Genomic DNA, 13868 nt, shown 5'->3' with positions numbered 1-13868 from the left:
AGTTAACTCACTGACTCATTCCAATGCTCTCCACCATTACTGTCATCCCTACAAAATATGTGCAACACACCCAAAAACCTAGTCAGTAGAATAAAGCCACATAAAAAGAAAACTTCAACCTTTGATTTTGGTACATTTACACTGAAGATGAAAGTTAGTTAAATATCTGAAAGATATTTATTGGTATTAGATCAATGCTTAACTGTAGTCCTTGTAGTAAATGTTCCTCATTCCCATTTTGAAACAACACAGAGGAAAGGAGCTTCTGTGTTATTTCATATCTGAATTATAAATTAAAACTTTCTAGACAATTTGATCAACATAAGTTTTTTTTTCACCCCTCCAGGGGGTCTTTTTGTGGGCTCTAGTGTCCCTTATACAAAAGTAGGCTGACAGGAAGGGGGGAGGAAGACATGCGGCAAATGTTGCCGGGTCCGGGAGTCGAACCAGCGCCGGCCGCGTTGAGGACTCAAGGCCTCCAAATATGGGTCGCGCTAACCACTACGCCACCACAGCACGCCCATCAACATAAAAAGTTATTTAGAAAAAATATATATATATATGTGAAATTGTTATGGATGCCAAAGCAATGCTACTAGTTGCAAAAAATACTTGCAAAATGTTGGTTGGAATAAATCTTAGAAGTAGATTTCTTTTAAGGACTTCAGCACATTTTCATCAGGTATTCCTGGTACGTCAGATGTAACTCAGGCCATTTTTGTTTAAATCAGATCTTTTAACTTTTTTTTTATTTGTCTGTCTGTGAGGCATGAAAGTTTACATCTATGGCATCTCTATAAATATAGCAAACGAGTTAGATCAGGTTTTGTTTAAACAATGTTTCCACCTAGTGGTCAGATAAGGATCGTCCACCCACCCACAGCAAATATTTTAAAAGGTGAAATCAGACCAGCCTGCTTCCTGCAGAGAAGGGAAAGTGTTACTGTGTTAAAACAAAACAACCAACTCAGCATGAAAGTTAGCAAGTGCTGGCAGGACTAGTCATGAATTTTAAACTTAAAAAACATAAATAAAAACATTTTCAAGTGTACACGCTGGTTGTTAAGGCAAAGGCACCTCTTCATACGTAATCTGCACGTATGGATGTTTCATTGGCAGGTGCCAGTACTCAAAGTTGTAGTACAGGTAGAAGCTCTTGTCCAGCACAACCTCCTTGTAAGCCTCCAGGAGGCTGAAAGCGAGGTCGAAGATTGACTGGTGCGGCCTGAACGGGTGGTAAAACTGCCGGATGTCCGTCGCGAGGTTTTTCAGCGCCGGCTGCCCAAATATGGCGCTGTCGTTGCCCAGGTACCTGGGCTCTCCGCTGTACAGATAGATCTTGGTGTAGTTGGTCTGCGAGCGGCTGGACAGCTTGGCTCCCAGCTCGGTCAGCTTCCTGTACGTGCGATGGACGAACTGGGAACAGTCATACGACTCGAACCACACCGTTGCGTTCGGACTGGGGTCAGAGCGAACGGTCCAGGTCTCGTAGTAGATCCCGGTCTCGTTGTCGTCCTGGACCCACTGGGCCATCGCGTTGAACTGACTCCCTGCAGGACAAAAAGTAGGATTTAGGAAAAGTAAGTGCTGATAATGGTGGAAGAACTCTATTATGTTCATCGACGTTACAGCGATGTGAAAGACTGTGTACCGCTTTAGAGATTTCTTCTGCTTTTGCCTTCACGTGTTTTACTGTAGATTATCAACCAAATTCTAATATCAGACAAAGATAACCTGAGTAAATTGCTAAACTACGTTCTCAAAGAATAATTTAGATATATTTTTAGAAAAGGCCGTTGAAATCTACATGTGAATATATACCTACCCCACATAAATAATGAACTCACTGTGATTTACCACATTTTCTATTCAATTTCAGTCATCACAACCATCATAGATGGAACTCTTCTAACATGAAGTAGACTAACGGGTGTCAAACAGCAGTCACACCCAGATCTAAAAGGAATTTGAAAACAAGTAATAAACAATGTCATTGACATCTCTCATTTCTAAGCCTTTGGTGATAAAGTGAAACATTAACCACCACCTCAAGTTTGCTCAGGTTTTATTTGATATGATGTAAAATTTGATATTCGTTTGACACGTTTACGATCGATTGAAAAGCAAAAACCGAAGAGATCTGTCTGTAACCTTTTTTTTTTTCTTTCTAAGAACTGCATTTATTTCTGGCCGATGGGAGGTGCAGCTGCAGCCTTGGGACAGTCACAAACGCAGATCGCCAACAGGTCTTTCCACAAACAAAGTCGTAAAATATCACCTGTCACTTCTCCTATTTTCTCCAGGGTCCCGTTCTGCGACCAGTGCAGGTCATCGATGCCTTCGAAGAAGCAGGCAGCTCCCTGGTTGCACCAGAAGGGGGCGAACATCTCCGGCCGGAGTTGAGGAAACGTGCAGTTGCCCAGCTGGAAAAGCTCGTACCACTCCATGGTGTAGTTGGCCCCAGTCTTCAGGCTGCTGAAGCCGATGGCATCGTGCATGATGTGCTGAAAGACGCAACACGGAAACTTTGGCTTGAGAAGACACGGGGGAGGAAAGTTGTGCAGCTGCGTTTCTTTTAATACTGTCAAACACAGCTGCACCTCAGCTTCCACAATGCTGCTATTTCGGATCATTTCGAAAGTACGAGAGTGAAATACAGAGTTCTTTTGTGCCAATTCAGACGTTACATCAACTGAAAGCTGCAGAGAGAAATATCTGAAATAGAAATATCAAAGATCGACGCACTTACAAACTTCCCCAGCGCATCTCCGTATTTGAACTCCCACACAGGCGTCTGCAGCCGGTAGACAGAGATGACGTCGCTGTCTCGTATGGAGGGAAAGCGTCCATCGCGGTCTCCAGTGGGGCAGAAGGGGTAGAGAGCTTCGCAGTACGAGTCCGCAGATGGTCGCTGGTCAAAGCGCCTGATGAGAACAGAAGGAATGAGGAACGGAGAGTCATAATCACATCACTTTGGATCCATTTAACAGCAACCTCTACAGCTACCAAAATAATAAGCAAACTTCAAATGAAATGAGATTTTTTTTTTACACACTTTCAGGGGCTAACAATGTCACAGTTTTAGATCTCCTTCTGTAAATGATCTCAAGGTTTCTAAATAAAAAAGTCAGCTCTAAAAATTTTAATTACCATACCAATTCAATTTTTTTGCTAGCTTGTTGTGCTTTGACATAATAAGACCACAAAATTCAACTTGTAGAATTTGTATTTTTGTGTGATAAGCCAAAACAAAGTGGTGATTACCTAGGAATAAAGAGGAAACATATTTCAGCATCTTAAACTATTAAAAATCTTTCACTTTGTGAAACCTCCTTTCATTAAAGTCTTTTTGGGTTATGTCTCTAAACGTTTGCACATCTAGAGATTGAAGTTTTTGCCAATTCTCTTTTGGAAATTAACCCAAGTTCTCTCAGACTGGATGGAGAACATTCATTTTCAAGTTGTATGTAGATCTGGACTTTGACTAGGTCATTCTAGCACATGATCTAAAACCTTCCCACTATGCTCTAGCTGTCTGTTTAGTGTTGCCGCCCTGGGAAACGACCTCTGCTCCAGTTGTGTATTGGGGAGTAAAATCTTTTTTTTTTTTAATTGTACGACACTAAATATTACTGATGCAAAAGTTTTATGATTCTATTTGCTGGAAATTCTACACTTTAATCTAATACAGGCAATTTAAGCAGACATTAGTTTCACTCAGTTCCTTAAAGTGACACAAAGTAGAATCACGTTGAAAACAGATGAATAAATCAATGCAGCTGAACTAAAGCAAGTTTTCACCAAAAGTTACATTCGTGACTCAGCCCAGCCTCGGCATTTTTGCTGCAGCTAACATCAAATTTAAGCGAATGCAAAACAAAGACGCACTTCTTTCTCCCCGCCGTCTAATCGGTCATATGATGAGCTGACTGCATACCTGTAGGGAACAGGCCACTGCTGCGGTCCGTCAGCCCGCAACTGAGCAACAGCATGCAGGGAAAGGAGCAGCTTCACGCACACGGAGACCTCCCTGCGGGACATGCCGCAGCCGGGACAGACAAACCTAAAATAAGGAGAAAGTCACGGTGATTGTTTTCACATGATTCTTCCTCTCTGAGCCGACTTCCTCTTTCGCGGGGTCACGTGGGTTTGTTGATGCGACGTAACTCACGTGACGTCACCGAAACGGGAGAAGAAAAATAAACTTCATTGATTGTTTAGGATTTTCTAATGTAGCTACGCAGAGCCCGTCTGGTGACGTGGGAGAAAAATAAAATAAAATAAAAACTGACTTAATAACTCGTGGGAAATCGTGACCTGGACTTAATAATATTAATTATTATCATTAATGGAATCCGTTTCGATCTTCCTAGCGAAACACTCTTCTACTAAAACCTTATACAAATTTTAACAAATAAAAAAAGATAGATTACCTTATTATATATTTTTTTGAAAACTTATGGAAAAAAGAACAAGAGATGTTTTTTAGTCTTTTGTTTGTAGTTTGGTATTTTATGTTTTTTCCCCCTATTATTTAAAAATACTTTAAAATATATTTTTTGCTTGCTCACACCTTTTTAGAACTAGACATTGCTGGTATACAAGTAATTATAATCCTTCTGATTAGGTGTGAAGCTGATTTAAAGATTGAAGCTTTAAAAGTAAAAACCGAACGAAAAAAAAAACTGTTTTTTTTTTTCCTGCAGCGAATAAAAATAGTTTTTCTGGTGGAGGTTTTAGTTTGAAATCGCACAATACCAAAACGTAATTAATGCTAGTTTATTTTAATATTTTCATGTAAATGTCAAGAAAAACCTTTTTTAAACTTAATTCAAAATTGTATTCGCTGCACAATTCAACTGTATTTTATTACACATTATGTAAAGTAAAAATATAACTTATTTTAGTGCTTGCTTATATATATATATATATATAAAATCAAAAACTGTGTTTAGATAAAGCAAAAAAAAAAACACTACGCTTTTTGGATATTTTCTCAAACGTACCGTGGTGACGCTCCTGTTCAAACACACGAGGGCGCTAATGAGTTAACGTGCCCGAAATCCATCTCACGCTCCCTATAAATCCACAGAAGAGGAAGCGCTGTCAGAAAGGGGCCGTCCGACATGCTGCTCAGCCTTCTCCAGCACACTGGTCGCAGCTTGCTGACTCTCAGGACGCTCCAGACTCTGAATAAAAGCTTTTATTCCTCCCAGATGGCTAAACGCGTAGCTGTGGTGCTGGCGGGCTGCGGGGTTTATGATGGAAGTGAAATCCATGAGGCCTCGGCTGTTCTGGTCCATCTGAGCAGAGGAGGTGCCACTGTGAGTCTGCTTTATCTGCAGGGTCTGACCCTTGTGTGGTTTGAGGTGTGAAGTTGGCGGTAGCATGAATTAGTCACTCTGCCATATCGAAGTCAATCAGAGGTTTTCATTAAGTCAGGATTACACAGAGTGCTGATGAAATCTGCGTGAAAGCGACCTGACCTCTATAACCTGTGCAGCAATACTTGGTGACATTAGGAAAGCTGAAGTTAGCTTCCGGTTCGGAGAACTCAAGCTAAAGAGCAATTTCCACTCATTTTCACCAAAGTGAAATTGAACCTACTCTAGCTTTAAAAAAAAAAATCTACAGCAAATAAACTCTTTAAATTAGGACTAGATTATTCTCCACTAAAGGGAGAATCAATAAAACCCAGTTTGAAAGATTCTGCCGGCCCCCTCAAACATTGTTGCTGTCATTGTAGCTCAAAATGGAAATTTTCTCCAGGAGAAATTTTGCTCAAAATTTTCAGTTAATCTTAAAGAGGTCCGGCTCGGAGGAAGGACTACTTTCTTCGTCTTTATTCTCACATATTGTTGTTGAAGTGAAGACACCACAGCTTCACTTCCCTTGGAGGAAGGCCAGACATGTGCAGCATCACAGCCTGGTTTGGCAACTTAAGTGCTCAGGATCAAAATACTCTGCAATGCGTTGAGAGAACAGCTGAGAGGACCATAGGGTGTGCTCACCCCTCCAGTCCACTTAAAACTAGTTTTCTAATGGATTAAACAGTCAAATATTAATAATCTGGAGTAACATCTAATATAATAACAGTAAAGAAGAGTTTAAATGTGCTCTACCATTTCTAATAAAGAGTGTTCAGGCAGAATTATGCCTGACGCTTGTCGATAAGCAAAAGCTAGGTTTTACTGAAACTTGATGCAAAGCATATCTTCAAATTTTACTGTTTGCTCTTGTAGCTTTAAACATGCAAGTATATTTTTGACCCTGTGTAGATTGGAGAAAATAAACCCATTTTAAAACTTAATTTTACTGCATAATTATTCTATCTGGGAAAAAGAATGGTTTTAAATCCATATTTAAAAGCCCAAAACACAAAATGTTTGCCATTTATGCATATTGCCGGCTTTCCTCTTTCTTCTGGGTGTTCCAGTCAACGATGCATTCACTGGCAGCTGGGACGTTAAAATGTCAGTCTTTAAAACAAGAAAATATAAAAAGCTCCTCAAGAAATCAGATATCCTTTTATTTTTTTCAAAATCTTAGTTTTACTCGCGTAAGTTTTCGGTTTGCGATGCTAGTTGTGTTCTGTTAATAAAAATTGCTTCCTCTGTGTTTTTCCTCGCTTGCAGGTGCAAATGTTTGCTCCCAACGTCGACCAGATGCACGTAGTCAATCACCTGAAAGGTGAACCTTCTGAGGAGAAGAGAAACGTTCTGGTGGAGAGCGCACGACTCGCCCGTGGGAATATCCAGGAACTGTCTAAGCTCAGTACCAAAGACCATGATGCCATCATATTCCCAGGTTTATTCACCACTGCTACAGCCTCCTTGATTGCAGTGCTTTCTTTCCCTCCTGACAGATGTTACTGTGGGCGGTGGAAGTGAAAGTTGTGCTGTAACTCCCTGGTTTTTTGTCATTTCTGAGGTGGTTTTGGGGCGGCGAAGAACCTGTGCACGTGGGCAGTGCAGGGGAAGGACTGCTCCGTCAACGATGAGGTGAAGGCCGCTCTGCAGGCGTTCCACAGCGAAGGCAAACCCATCGGCCTCTGCTGCATCTCGCCCGTCCTGGCAGCCAAGGTGCTACCGGGCTGCGAGGTCACCGTCGGCATCGAGAAGGACAGCAAGTGAGTCTTAAACGCTCTGGACCGCGTACAAATCACTGGAATGAAGCAAATGCCTTTCCATTGGCTCTTAATCCCTAATGAAACTGCAGGTTTGCAAAAAAAAAAATTCTGTCTCTTTTCTCATAACTACATATGAAAGAGAAATTGAGCAGTTCTCCTAACCCCAAGTTCCTCTGGACGTTCAGAACAGCGTAACTGCATGACCACTAGAGTTTTGGCAGGATGCCGATTCTTCACGTTGACAAGGAGGAAAGCTAAAGTAAAAACTTTAACCATCCGACATTTTCTGCACACTGGAATGGTTAATCTCAGGCTTACAAGGTTCTGCTGTGCTAGTCCAGATGTAAGGATGGTCGTAATGACCAATCACTTCCACAGTTTATGTTAAAGTACTTAGAACTTGTAAAAAGAAAAAAAATCTGGTATTTAGCTAAAAAAAAAAAGAGGAAAGGTTTGATCTGATTGTCTGATGATTAAACCGTCGCTTCACGCAGCAAGTAACTCTTTTTTTTTTTTCCCGCTCAGGTATCCAGATACGGCGGGCACGGCCGAAGCCATCAACCAGCTGGGCTGCAAGCACGTCAGCAAGGGCGTCGGCGAGAGCCACGTGGACGAGAAGAACAAGCTGGTCACCACATGCGCCTTCATGTGCGACGCTCCTATCCACGAGATCTTTGACGGGATCGGATCCATGGTGCAGGGTGTCTTGAAGATGGCCTGATTCGGCAGAAGACCGCAGAATGTTGGAGTGTAGATTTGCCAATTTATTTTTGTAGATGGCTTGCTGAGTTGACGTCAAGGAGATTTAAACTAGATTAAAAACAGATGCTCTTGAAATGTTAGCTTTGTGGGGATAGTTCTGACATCTGCATCATGTTTGAAATTTTTGGTTCACAAAAAAAGGATTTATTTCATTGTATTCAAACACTCATTGTTGATTAAATTTCTGAGGATCAATAAAGAAAACTTGCTTTGCAGTTCAGTTTATTTCACCCAAATCACTCCGGCAACAAAAAAAATAAATATTTACATTTTACATTTTCTTACAAGATTATGGAATACAAATATAAAGAGGCACCATTATGTGTTTTCCAGACACGTCATGGCATTTTAAAGTACAATCAAGTAACTCCTAGCTTCACTTAAAAAAAAATGTATATATAAAACATGACCTAAAAGAAATTCTACTTTTCAATTTAGCACCTTGAAATTGGGCCTCTGTCTCTTTAAGAAGCTCCTGCTCTTTCCAACACGTCGCATTTAGCATCATCACAAAATTCCTTCAACGATTTTACCAGCATCTCATCATATAGCAAGTAACTCCTTTTATTAGCTCAGTAGATGCTCAGTTCAGGTATTTGCTGCTGTCTAGTCTGAAGGAGCTGAGCTGCTGGGTAGCAGGAGAGGGTGAGAAAGGCTGCGCTTATTTAGACCACAAGGATTCCTCAATCATTCATGAAACAAAATCTAAGCAACACTTCAGGTATGCTTTTGATGAGGGAATAACACTATAACATGACGAATATATTTTGCATAACACTGTCTCTTTAAATTACGCAGTCAGATCATTCCTGTGCTGTACACTTTCTCGAGTGTGTTACTGGTCATCCTCAGATACGAGCCCAAGACTGAGCACTCCGTCACCTTCTCAATGTTCCCAATCACATCAATCACTCCCTCCACTCCCTCTGTGCACAATACCGACGATGCATTAACTATGAACTTCTCCACCAGGTCCTCCTGACTCAGTGGTTTCCTCCAGTGGCCGTAAAAGGTATTGCATCTGGCTGTGCAGCTTTCCCCCTGAGCAGTCTCTATCTGGACCTCGCAGTACATCTTGTCGAAGCTGGGATGGTTGTCTGCCGGCGTCTTCACCTCAACTTTAGAAAGGAGCTCCTTCAGAGCGGAACGGTTAATTTGAGCTGGATCGAAGGAAGCCACCGTCACCTTGCCGTCCAGCAGGGCCGAGCAGGCGTTGAACTGGAAGGAGTGCCTGGCCTGATGCTCCGTGATGGGAAAGGGGCAGTTAATGTACTTGGACGGAGGCACTCTCAGGGTGACCCTTTGGATCTGGCTGAGGTCAAAGTTCCAGGCCGCCTCTTGGAGCTTCCCACGTGCTGCTAGAGCTGCGTCCACCAGCCAGTGCATGGCCAAGTGAGCAGGGATGCGCTTGAATGCCACATCCTGATCTTCCAGGATCCACCTGAAGGCACCAGAGGCACAATCTGGCATCGTGGAAGGGCTGTAGTCATTGTAGTAAACTCCCAAACCGACGTCCATGTCCAGCATGGAAGGGTTTCCCTCCAGTCCCATCTGTGCCAGCCAGGCAGCTTCTAAGCCTCTCCGAGCTGCGTTCCCTATGTGGAACGGCTTGGTTTGAGTGGCGGCATTGGCCAAAGGCGCCCCAGCAGAGGAGGCTGCGATGGCCAGCGCGTGACTGCACTGAGAAGGAGACAGGCCGAGGAGTTTGGCTGAGGCCGCGGCGCTCCCCATCACTCCAACTACGCTGGGAGGGTGGAACCTGAGGATTCAAAACAAAGGGTCAAGTTAGAATGTTTGTGGACAATAAAACAATTCCCTGTGCTCGTAAACCATAGAAACATCTTGAGAGAACAATACATCAAATACAGTTAAATGCGAAAGTATTCAAAACCTTTAAACTTTTCATATTTTATCATGTTGCAACTATAGTACGATGCATTTTATCAGGATGGGCTAACACAAAGTAGTAGAAACATGCAGTTGTACCACATCAGCATGTCAAACCAAAGGTGAAACACCAGGCAAGAAGATTGTTGAAATAGTAAAGACAATCAGTTTAATAAGAAAGCGACAGGGAATTGTTTGCATGTCGCCATAAACCACACAGGATATGTAGCAATCGTGTGGTAAAAGGTGTTCGGGTCAGATGAGATGCTATTCTTTATCAGGAACATGGAAAACACCGAAAAAACAAGGTTGCAAAACACTCCAGACTAGGGTGAACTAGGATTCATCTCCCAGCAGAAGAACAACCTGAAACTCACAACCAGAGCATTTTAGATTAAAACACACTAATTTCTCCCTCCCTCTCTCTCTCTCTTTTTTTAGAATGGCCACACCTAAATCCAAATGAGGAAACTTGAAAATGGATGTTGACAGAGCTTCTCCACCCAATCTGACTTAAGTTGAGCCATTTTGCAAAAGAGGAGACAAAAGACTTGAATTTGTATCTATCTGCAGTGAAAGGGGGGGTTCCCAAACTTTTCCTTGCTATGGTCCCTCAAAACACATTAACCTCTGACCAGGGGCCCCCTTTGAAAATCCGCAGACAATGCTACAAAATATATAAAGAAACAATAACTTTTAGAATGTTTTCTTTTCTCCTTCATTTAGCATAAATACCGCCTCATACATCTGATTTTAGATGTTCATGAGTACTGTGGTGGAAAATTTTGTTAGCAGAAAATATCTAACTTTATTTCCAGATGACATAATATTTAATTACAGCCCCCTCTTTTGATTATAAAAAAATCTGTAATATGTTATACTAACCACATGAAGTTTTATTTTATTTCCACAGTTCCTATGATTATTAGCAGCACTGTCCCCCACAACAGGACTGCTGGACAATTTCTTTGGCCTTTTTTCTTGTAAGAAACTTTTCCATTTGTTGCTTGCTACGCCAGCTTGAGGAGCAAAGCAGCTCGATCAATTTGAATGGCACCCAATCAGAAATGAGCGTCAGAAATAACATTTAAATCAATTATTTTAACTTAAATTTGATTTTTCTTCTAATTATCGAAAAGCAAAACTAAAATTATGACAAAAATGTCAGTAAAAAAGGTATTAGATTAAATTATTATGATTATTATCATTGCATCCCCCCCCTTCTCCTTCCCTCCAACTTTCTGAGGCCACTATAGCACCCCCTGGCGGCCCCTACATTGTAAAACACTGGTCTAAAGTATATATTCAGGAAGGCTGAATAAAAATACTATACTTCAGATTTTGAGTCATAAATCATCTTCCTTCCACTTTACATTAAAAGTTATTGCAACATGACAAAATAGGAAAAAATTCAAGGGTCACAAAAACTTTTGCAGTTTTGTAATCCCTGGTGAACAAAACTGTAATGTAATAATAATAAAAAAAACTTCCTGCACTATTGATACACTTTTTATAACTCAGTTGTTTTTTTTAATAACTGGATGGACAAGCCTTTCAAGGCTCAAATGTCTTCAGGGATTCGTCCACTTGCAGCTGGGTGGGACTAATCTGAAAGTATACTTAATGGTTTTAGAAAATGTCAAATGTTTCCCACCTTTCGGGGATATTGTAAGCCTCCCTGGAGAATCTCATCAGCCTGCCTTGCACCTCGATGCCAACATTGAATGCCAGCAGCAAGTCCAGACCAGAAGGCCGGCTGGGCAGCGTCTCGGCCAGGGCCAGCAGAGCCGGCAGAACGGCTCCAGAAGGATGAGTCGCTGGATGCCAAGTGTCATCAAAGTCCATGGAGTGAACCTTGAGTCACAGGGGTCACCAAAGTTCAAAAGAGAGACAAATCATACAATGCACAAAATTTTGCAGGAGTTGGTCGCATCTTGTCTGATAAACACACTTTTAATACGTTTTGTTGAGATTTTACCAACACAATAATACAAACCAGTTTAAAAAGCTGTGGTTGGGATGTAATAAACTGTGGAAAATATCGAGTTGGAGTGTTTACTTTCTATTATGGTGCATTTCTGCGTCGAAACTTACTGCGATGCCGTTGACGAGCGCGGCATAACAAGGAGGCAGCGTTATATCTGATCTTCCCCAAATGCTGCTGCTGCGCTCCGATGTGAACAGCTGTAATCAGACCAATGCACAAAAAGTGATCCCTAGTGAGCAGCAGCGCTCGTTTTCAGATTTTACTCAAAGCCTCAAAATCTCAGCATGAATGGGTCAAGTGAGGAAGAGCAGGAGTAAATGGAGCTGGTGTTAGGAAAACGGATGACTCGTTTCGTCTCGGGTTACCTGGCTGTACTTAAGAGCCTTGTTGAAGACAGCTGTCCGGGTTCCTAACAGCCCAACACCCAGGGTGTCCAGCATCATCCTTTTGCTCCTGTTAATCACACCATCTGTCAGCTGAGAGGCACCCAGGGCATGGATAGCAGCTCCAAAGCTCTCGGTAATACCCTGGAGAAGTGAAAACAAACAAACAAACAAGCAAACAAAAAAAAAAAAAACACAGCTGCTTGAGAACAAACAAGCTTAATGTGGAACTAATAGAGCAAAATACCAAAAAAAAAAGTTGAGAAAGCATTGCAGAGGAAACGCTGAGAAAATGTAAATCTGTAAGTGTAAGAAATCTGCGATACCTTCCGCAGCATTGTTCGCACTCAGCCAGGCTCTGAACTGACAAAACCTCTAAGAGCCCTCGTCTTTTATAGTTAGCTCGCCTGCGTGAGGGCCGGTCGGCCAAATTTCCAAAGTGGCTACAATCCTCCCTTGATGAGAAGTGTGTACTTTCACAATGACTGGATGTTGCCTTATCCTCTTATTGATTATGCTGACTGTTTGGGAAAATGTGCAGCTAGGTGTTATGCTTTTGTTTTATCATCTTCTTAAATAGCATGTTCAATTATAAATATAATAATATAATGCTTGGAGACAAGTCATGCGGTCCGGTGAATCTTGCAAGCCTGAGAACATCATCACTACTGTCAAGTACGGGGGTGGCAGCATCATGTTGTTGTTCTTCTTGCTGAAGAAGAGACAACTTGGACTTCACGCATTAGATGGTATGACAAGGAAAGAACATTATGAGGAAATATTGAAATAATGGGTAAAATATCAGCCAGGAAGTTGATATAAGTCTTCCAAATGGACAGTGACACTAATTAAACAACCAAATTAGTTACAAAATGGCTTAAGGACAACAAAGTCATCACAAAGTCCTAATCTCAGTCCTATAGAGAATTTGTGGGAATATCTGAAAGTACGTATTTGAGCAAAGCAGCCTGCAAATCTGACTCAGTTACACCAGTTCTGACTGAAGGAATGAGTCAAAACTCCCAACAAAGTATTGTGAAACTTTGTCTTTATGCAAGACATTTGACTTAAGTTATTCAGCATGAACGGAATAATACCAAATGAGGAAACAAATGTACACTTCTGAAAGTGAAAGAAGTAATAAAGTAAAAGTAAAAAAAAAAAAAAAGATTCAATTTATTAGTCTGGCACTTAGTAAAAAGAAATAATATTATATATACAATTTCATATATTATTATATATCATAATCCCACATGGCCTAAAACAGGAACACTTTTGTGTGTCAGTGAGAAAGAGGAATATAAATGCAGTCATCTGTTTTCAGTTGTATCTAAATACATTAATTGTCTTTTTAACCTTTAAAAAACCATTTTATTCTTGCATGATTTTCTAGCATACCTGTAATCAAAACGTTGTCAAATGTTTATTTCCGACTTTCACACAGAACTAATAGATTCAAAAAGAGCTACTTCATCTTCCGTACTGTCTCATAACCCCGAATAAAAAGACTTGTCTTTCGCAATATGCGTGTTTTTGAGACGACAGACAATGGAAATTCAGTATTTTGAAATAGGAAGTTCTATACAGAAAAATTTGTCACGAGTCTAAACCAGTCAACCAACAGTCACCTGACAAAGATTGTTTGACTTCAAACAGCTAGAGAAGGAAATTGAGAAATTAGAAAAGCAGACAATTGCTCATAAAAGAAGGACAATCTTAA

At 41.1% G+C, this 13868-nt stretch overlaps 3 protein-coding genes across 3 annotated transcripts; 1 reads left to right on the top strand and 2 right to left on the bottom strand.

The window, feature by feature from the left end:
* Positions 1 to 691: 691 nt before the first annotated feature.
* Positions 692 to 4158, bottom strand: cln5 (CLN5 lysosomal BMP synthase). Its single transcript, XM_028024447.1, has 4 exons — positions 3938 to 4158; positions 2750 to 2924; positions 2279 to 2504; positions 692 to 1550 (listed from the first exon to the last, which is right to left on the bottom strand). Exons 1-4 carry the CDS (start codon positions 4039 to 4041, stop codon positions 1063 to 1065), a joined length of 993 nt encoding a protein of 330 aa, XP_027880248.1. The 5' UTR covers positions 4042 to 4158; the 3' UTR covers positions 692 to 1062.
* Positions 4159 to 5086: 928 nt separating this feature from the next.
* On the top strand, positions 5087 to 8111 carry LOC114148737 (glutamine amidotransferase-like class 1 domain-containing protein 3A, mitochondrial). Its single transcript, XM_028024194.1, has 4 exons — positions 5087 to 5324; positions 6636 to 6807; positions 6931 to 7129; positions 7655 to 8111. The coding sequence occupies exons 1-4, from the start codon at positions 5127 to 5129 to the stop codon at positions 7848 to 7850; spliced, it is 765 nt and encodes a 254-aa protein (XP_027879995.1). The 5' UTR covers positions 5087 to 5126; the 3' UTR covers positions 7851 to 8111.
* On the bottom strand, positions 7901 to 12577 carry acod1 (aconitate decarboxylase 1). Its single transcript, XM_028024193.1, has 5 exons — positions 12475 to 12577; positions 12131 to 12292; positions 11873 to 11962; positions 11433 to 11632; positions 7901 to 9650 (listed from the first exon to the last, which is right to left on the bottom strand). The coding sequence occupies exons 1-5, from the start codon at positions 12484 to 12486 to the stop codon at positions 8690 to 8692; spliced, it is 1425 nt and encodes a 474-aa protein (XP_027879994.1). The 5' UTR covers positions 12487 to 12577; the 3' UTR covers positions 7901 to 8689.
* Positions 12578 to 13868: the final 1291 nt, after the last annotated feature.

The sequence above is a fragment of the Xiphophorus couchianus genome, chromosome 7 (genome assembly GCF_001444195.1).
Source record: "Xiphophorus couchianus chromosome 7, X_couchianus-1.0, whole genome shotgun sequence".
Classification (NCBI taxonomy): Eukaryota; Metazoa; Chordata; class Actinopteri; order Cyprinodontiformes; family Poeciliidae; genus Xiphophorus; species Xiphophorus couchianus.
Note: the sequence above shows the minus strand (reverse complement) of the source record. Positions and strands in the feature narration are given on the sequence as shown.

Coding starts and splice junctions, on each gene's coding strand:
- acod1 (XM_028024193.1), bottom strand. Junction 11,963..12,130: donor AGGCTCTTAAGTACAGCCAG/GTAACCCGAGAC, acceptor GTCTGATTACAG/CTGTTCACATCGGAGCGCAG. Junction 9,651..11,432: donor GCTTACAATATCCCCGAAAG/GTGGGAAACATT, acceptor TTGAATCCTCAG/GTTCCACCCTCCCAGCGTAG.
- LOC114148737 (XM_028024194.1), top strand. CDS start 5,127: ATGCTGCTCAGCCTTCTCCAGCACACTGGTCGCAGCTTGCTGACTCTC. Junction 5,325..6,635: donor TGAGCAGAGGAGGTGCCACT/GTGAGTCTGCTT, acceptor CCTCGCTTGCAG/GTGCAAATGTTTGCTCCCAA. Junction 7,130..7,654: donor GGCATCGAGAAGGACAGCAA/GTGAGTCTTAAA, acceptor TTTCCCGCTCAG/GTATCCAGATACGGCGGGCA.
- cln5 (XM_028024447.1), bottom strand. CDS start 4,041: ATGTCCCGCAGGGAGGTCTCCGTGTGCGTGAAGCTGCTCCTTTCCCTG. Junction 2,925..3,937: donor CAGTGGCCTGTTCCCTACAG/GTATGCAGTCAG, acceptor TGTTCTCATCAG/GCGCTTTGACCAGCGACCAT. Junction 1,551..2,278: donor GAAAATAGGAGAAGTGACAG/GTGATATTTTAC, acceptor TTTGTCCTGCAG/GGAGTCAGTTCAACGCGATG.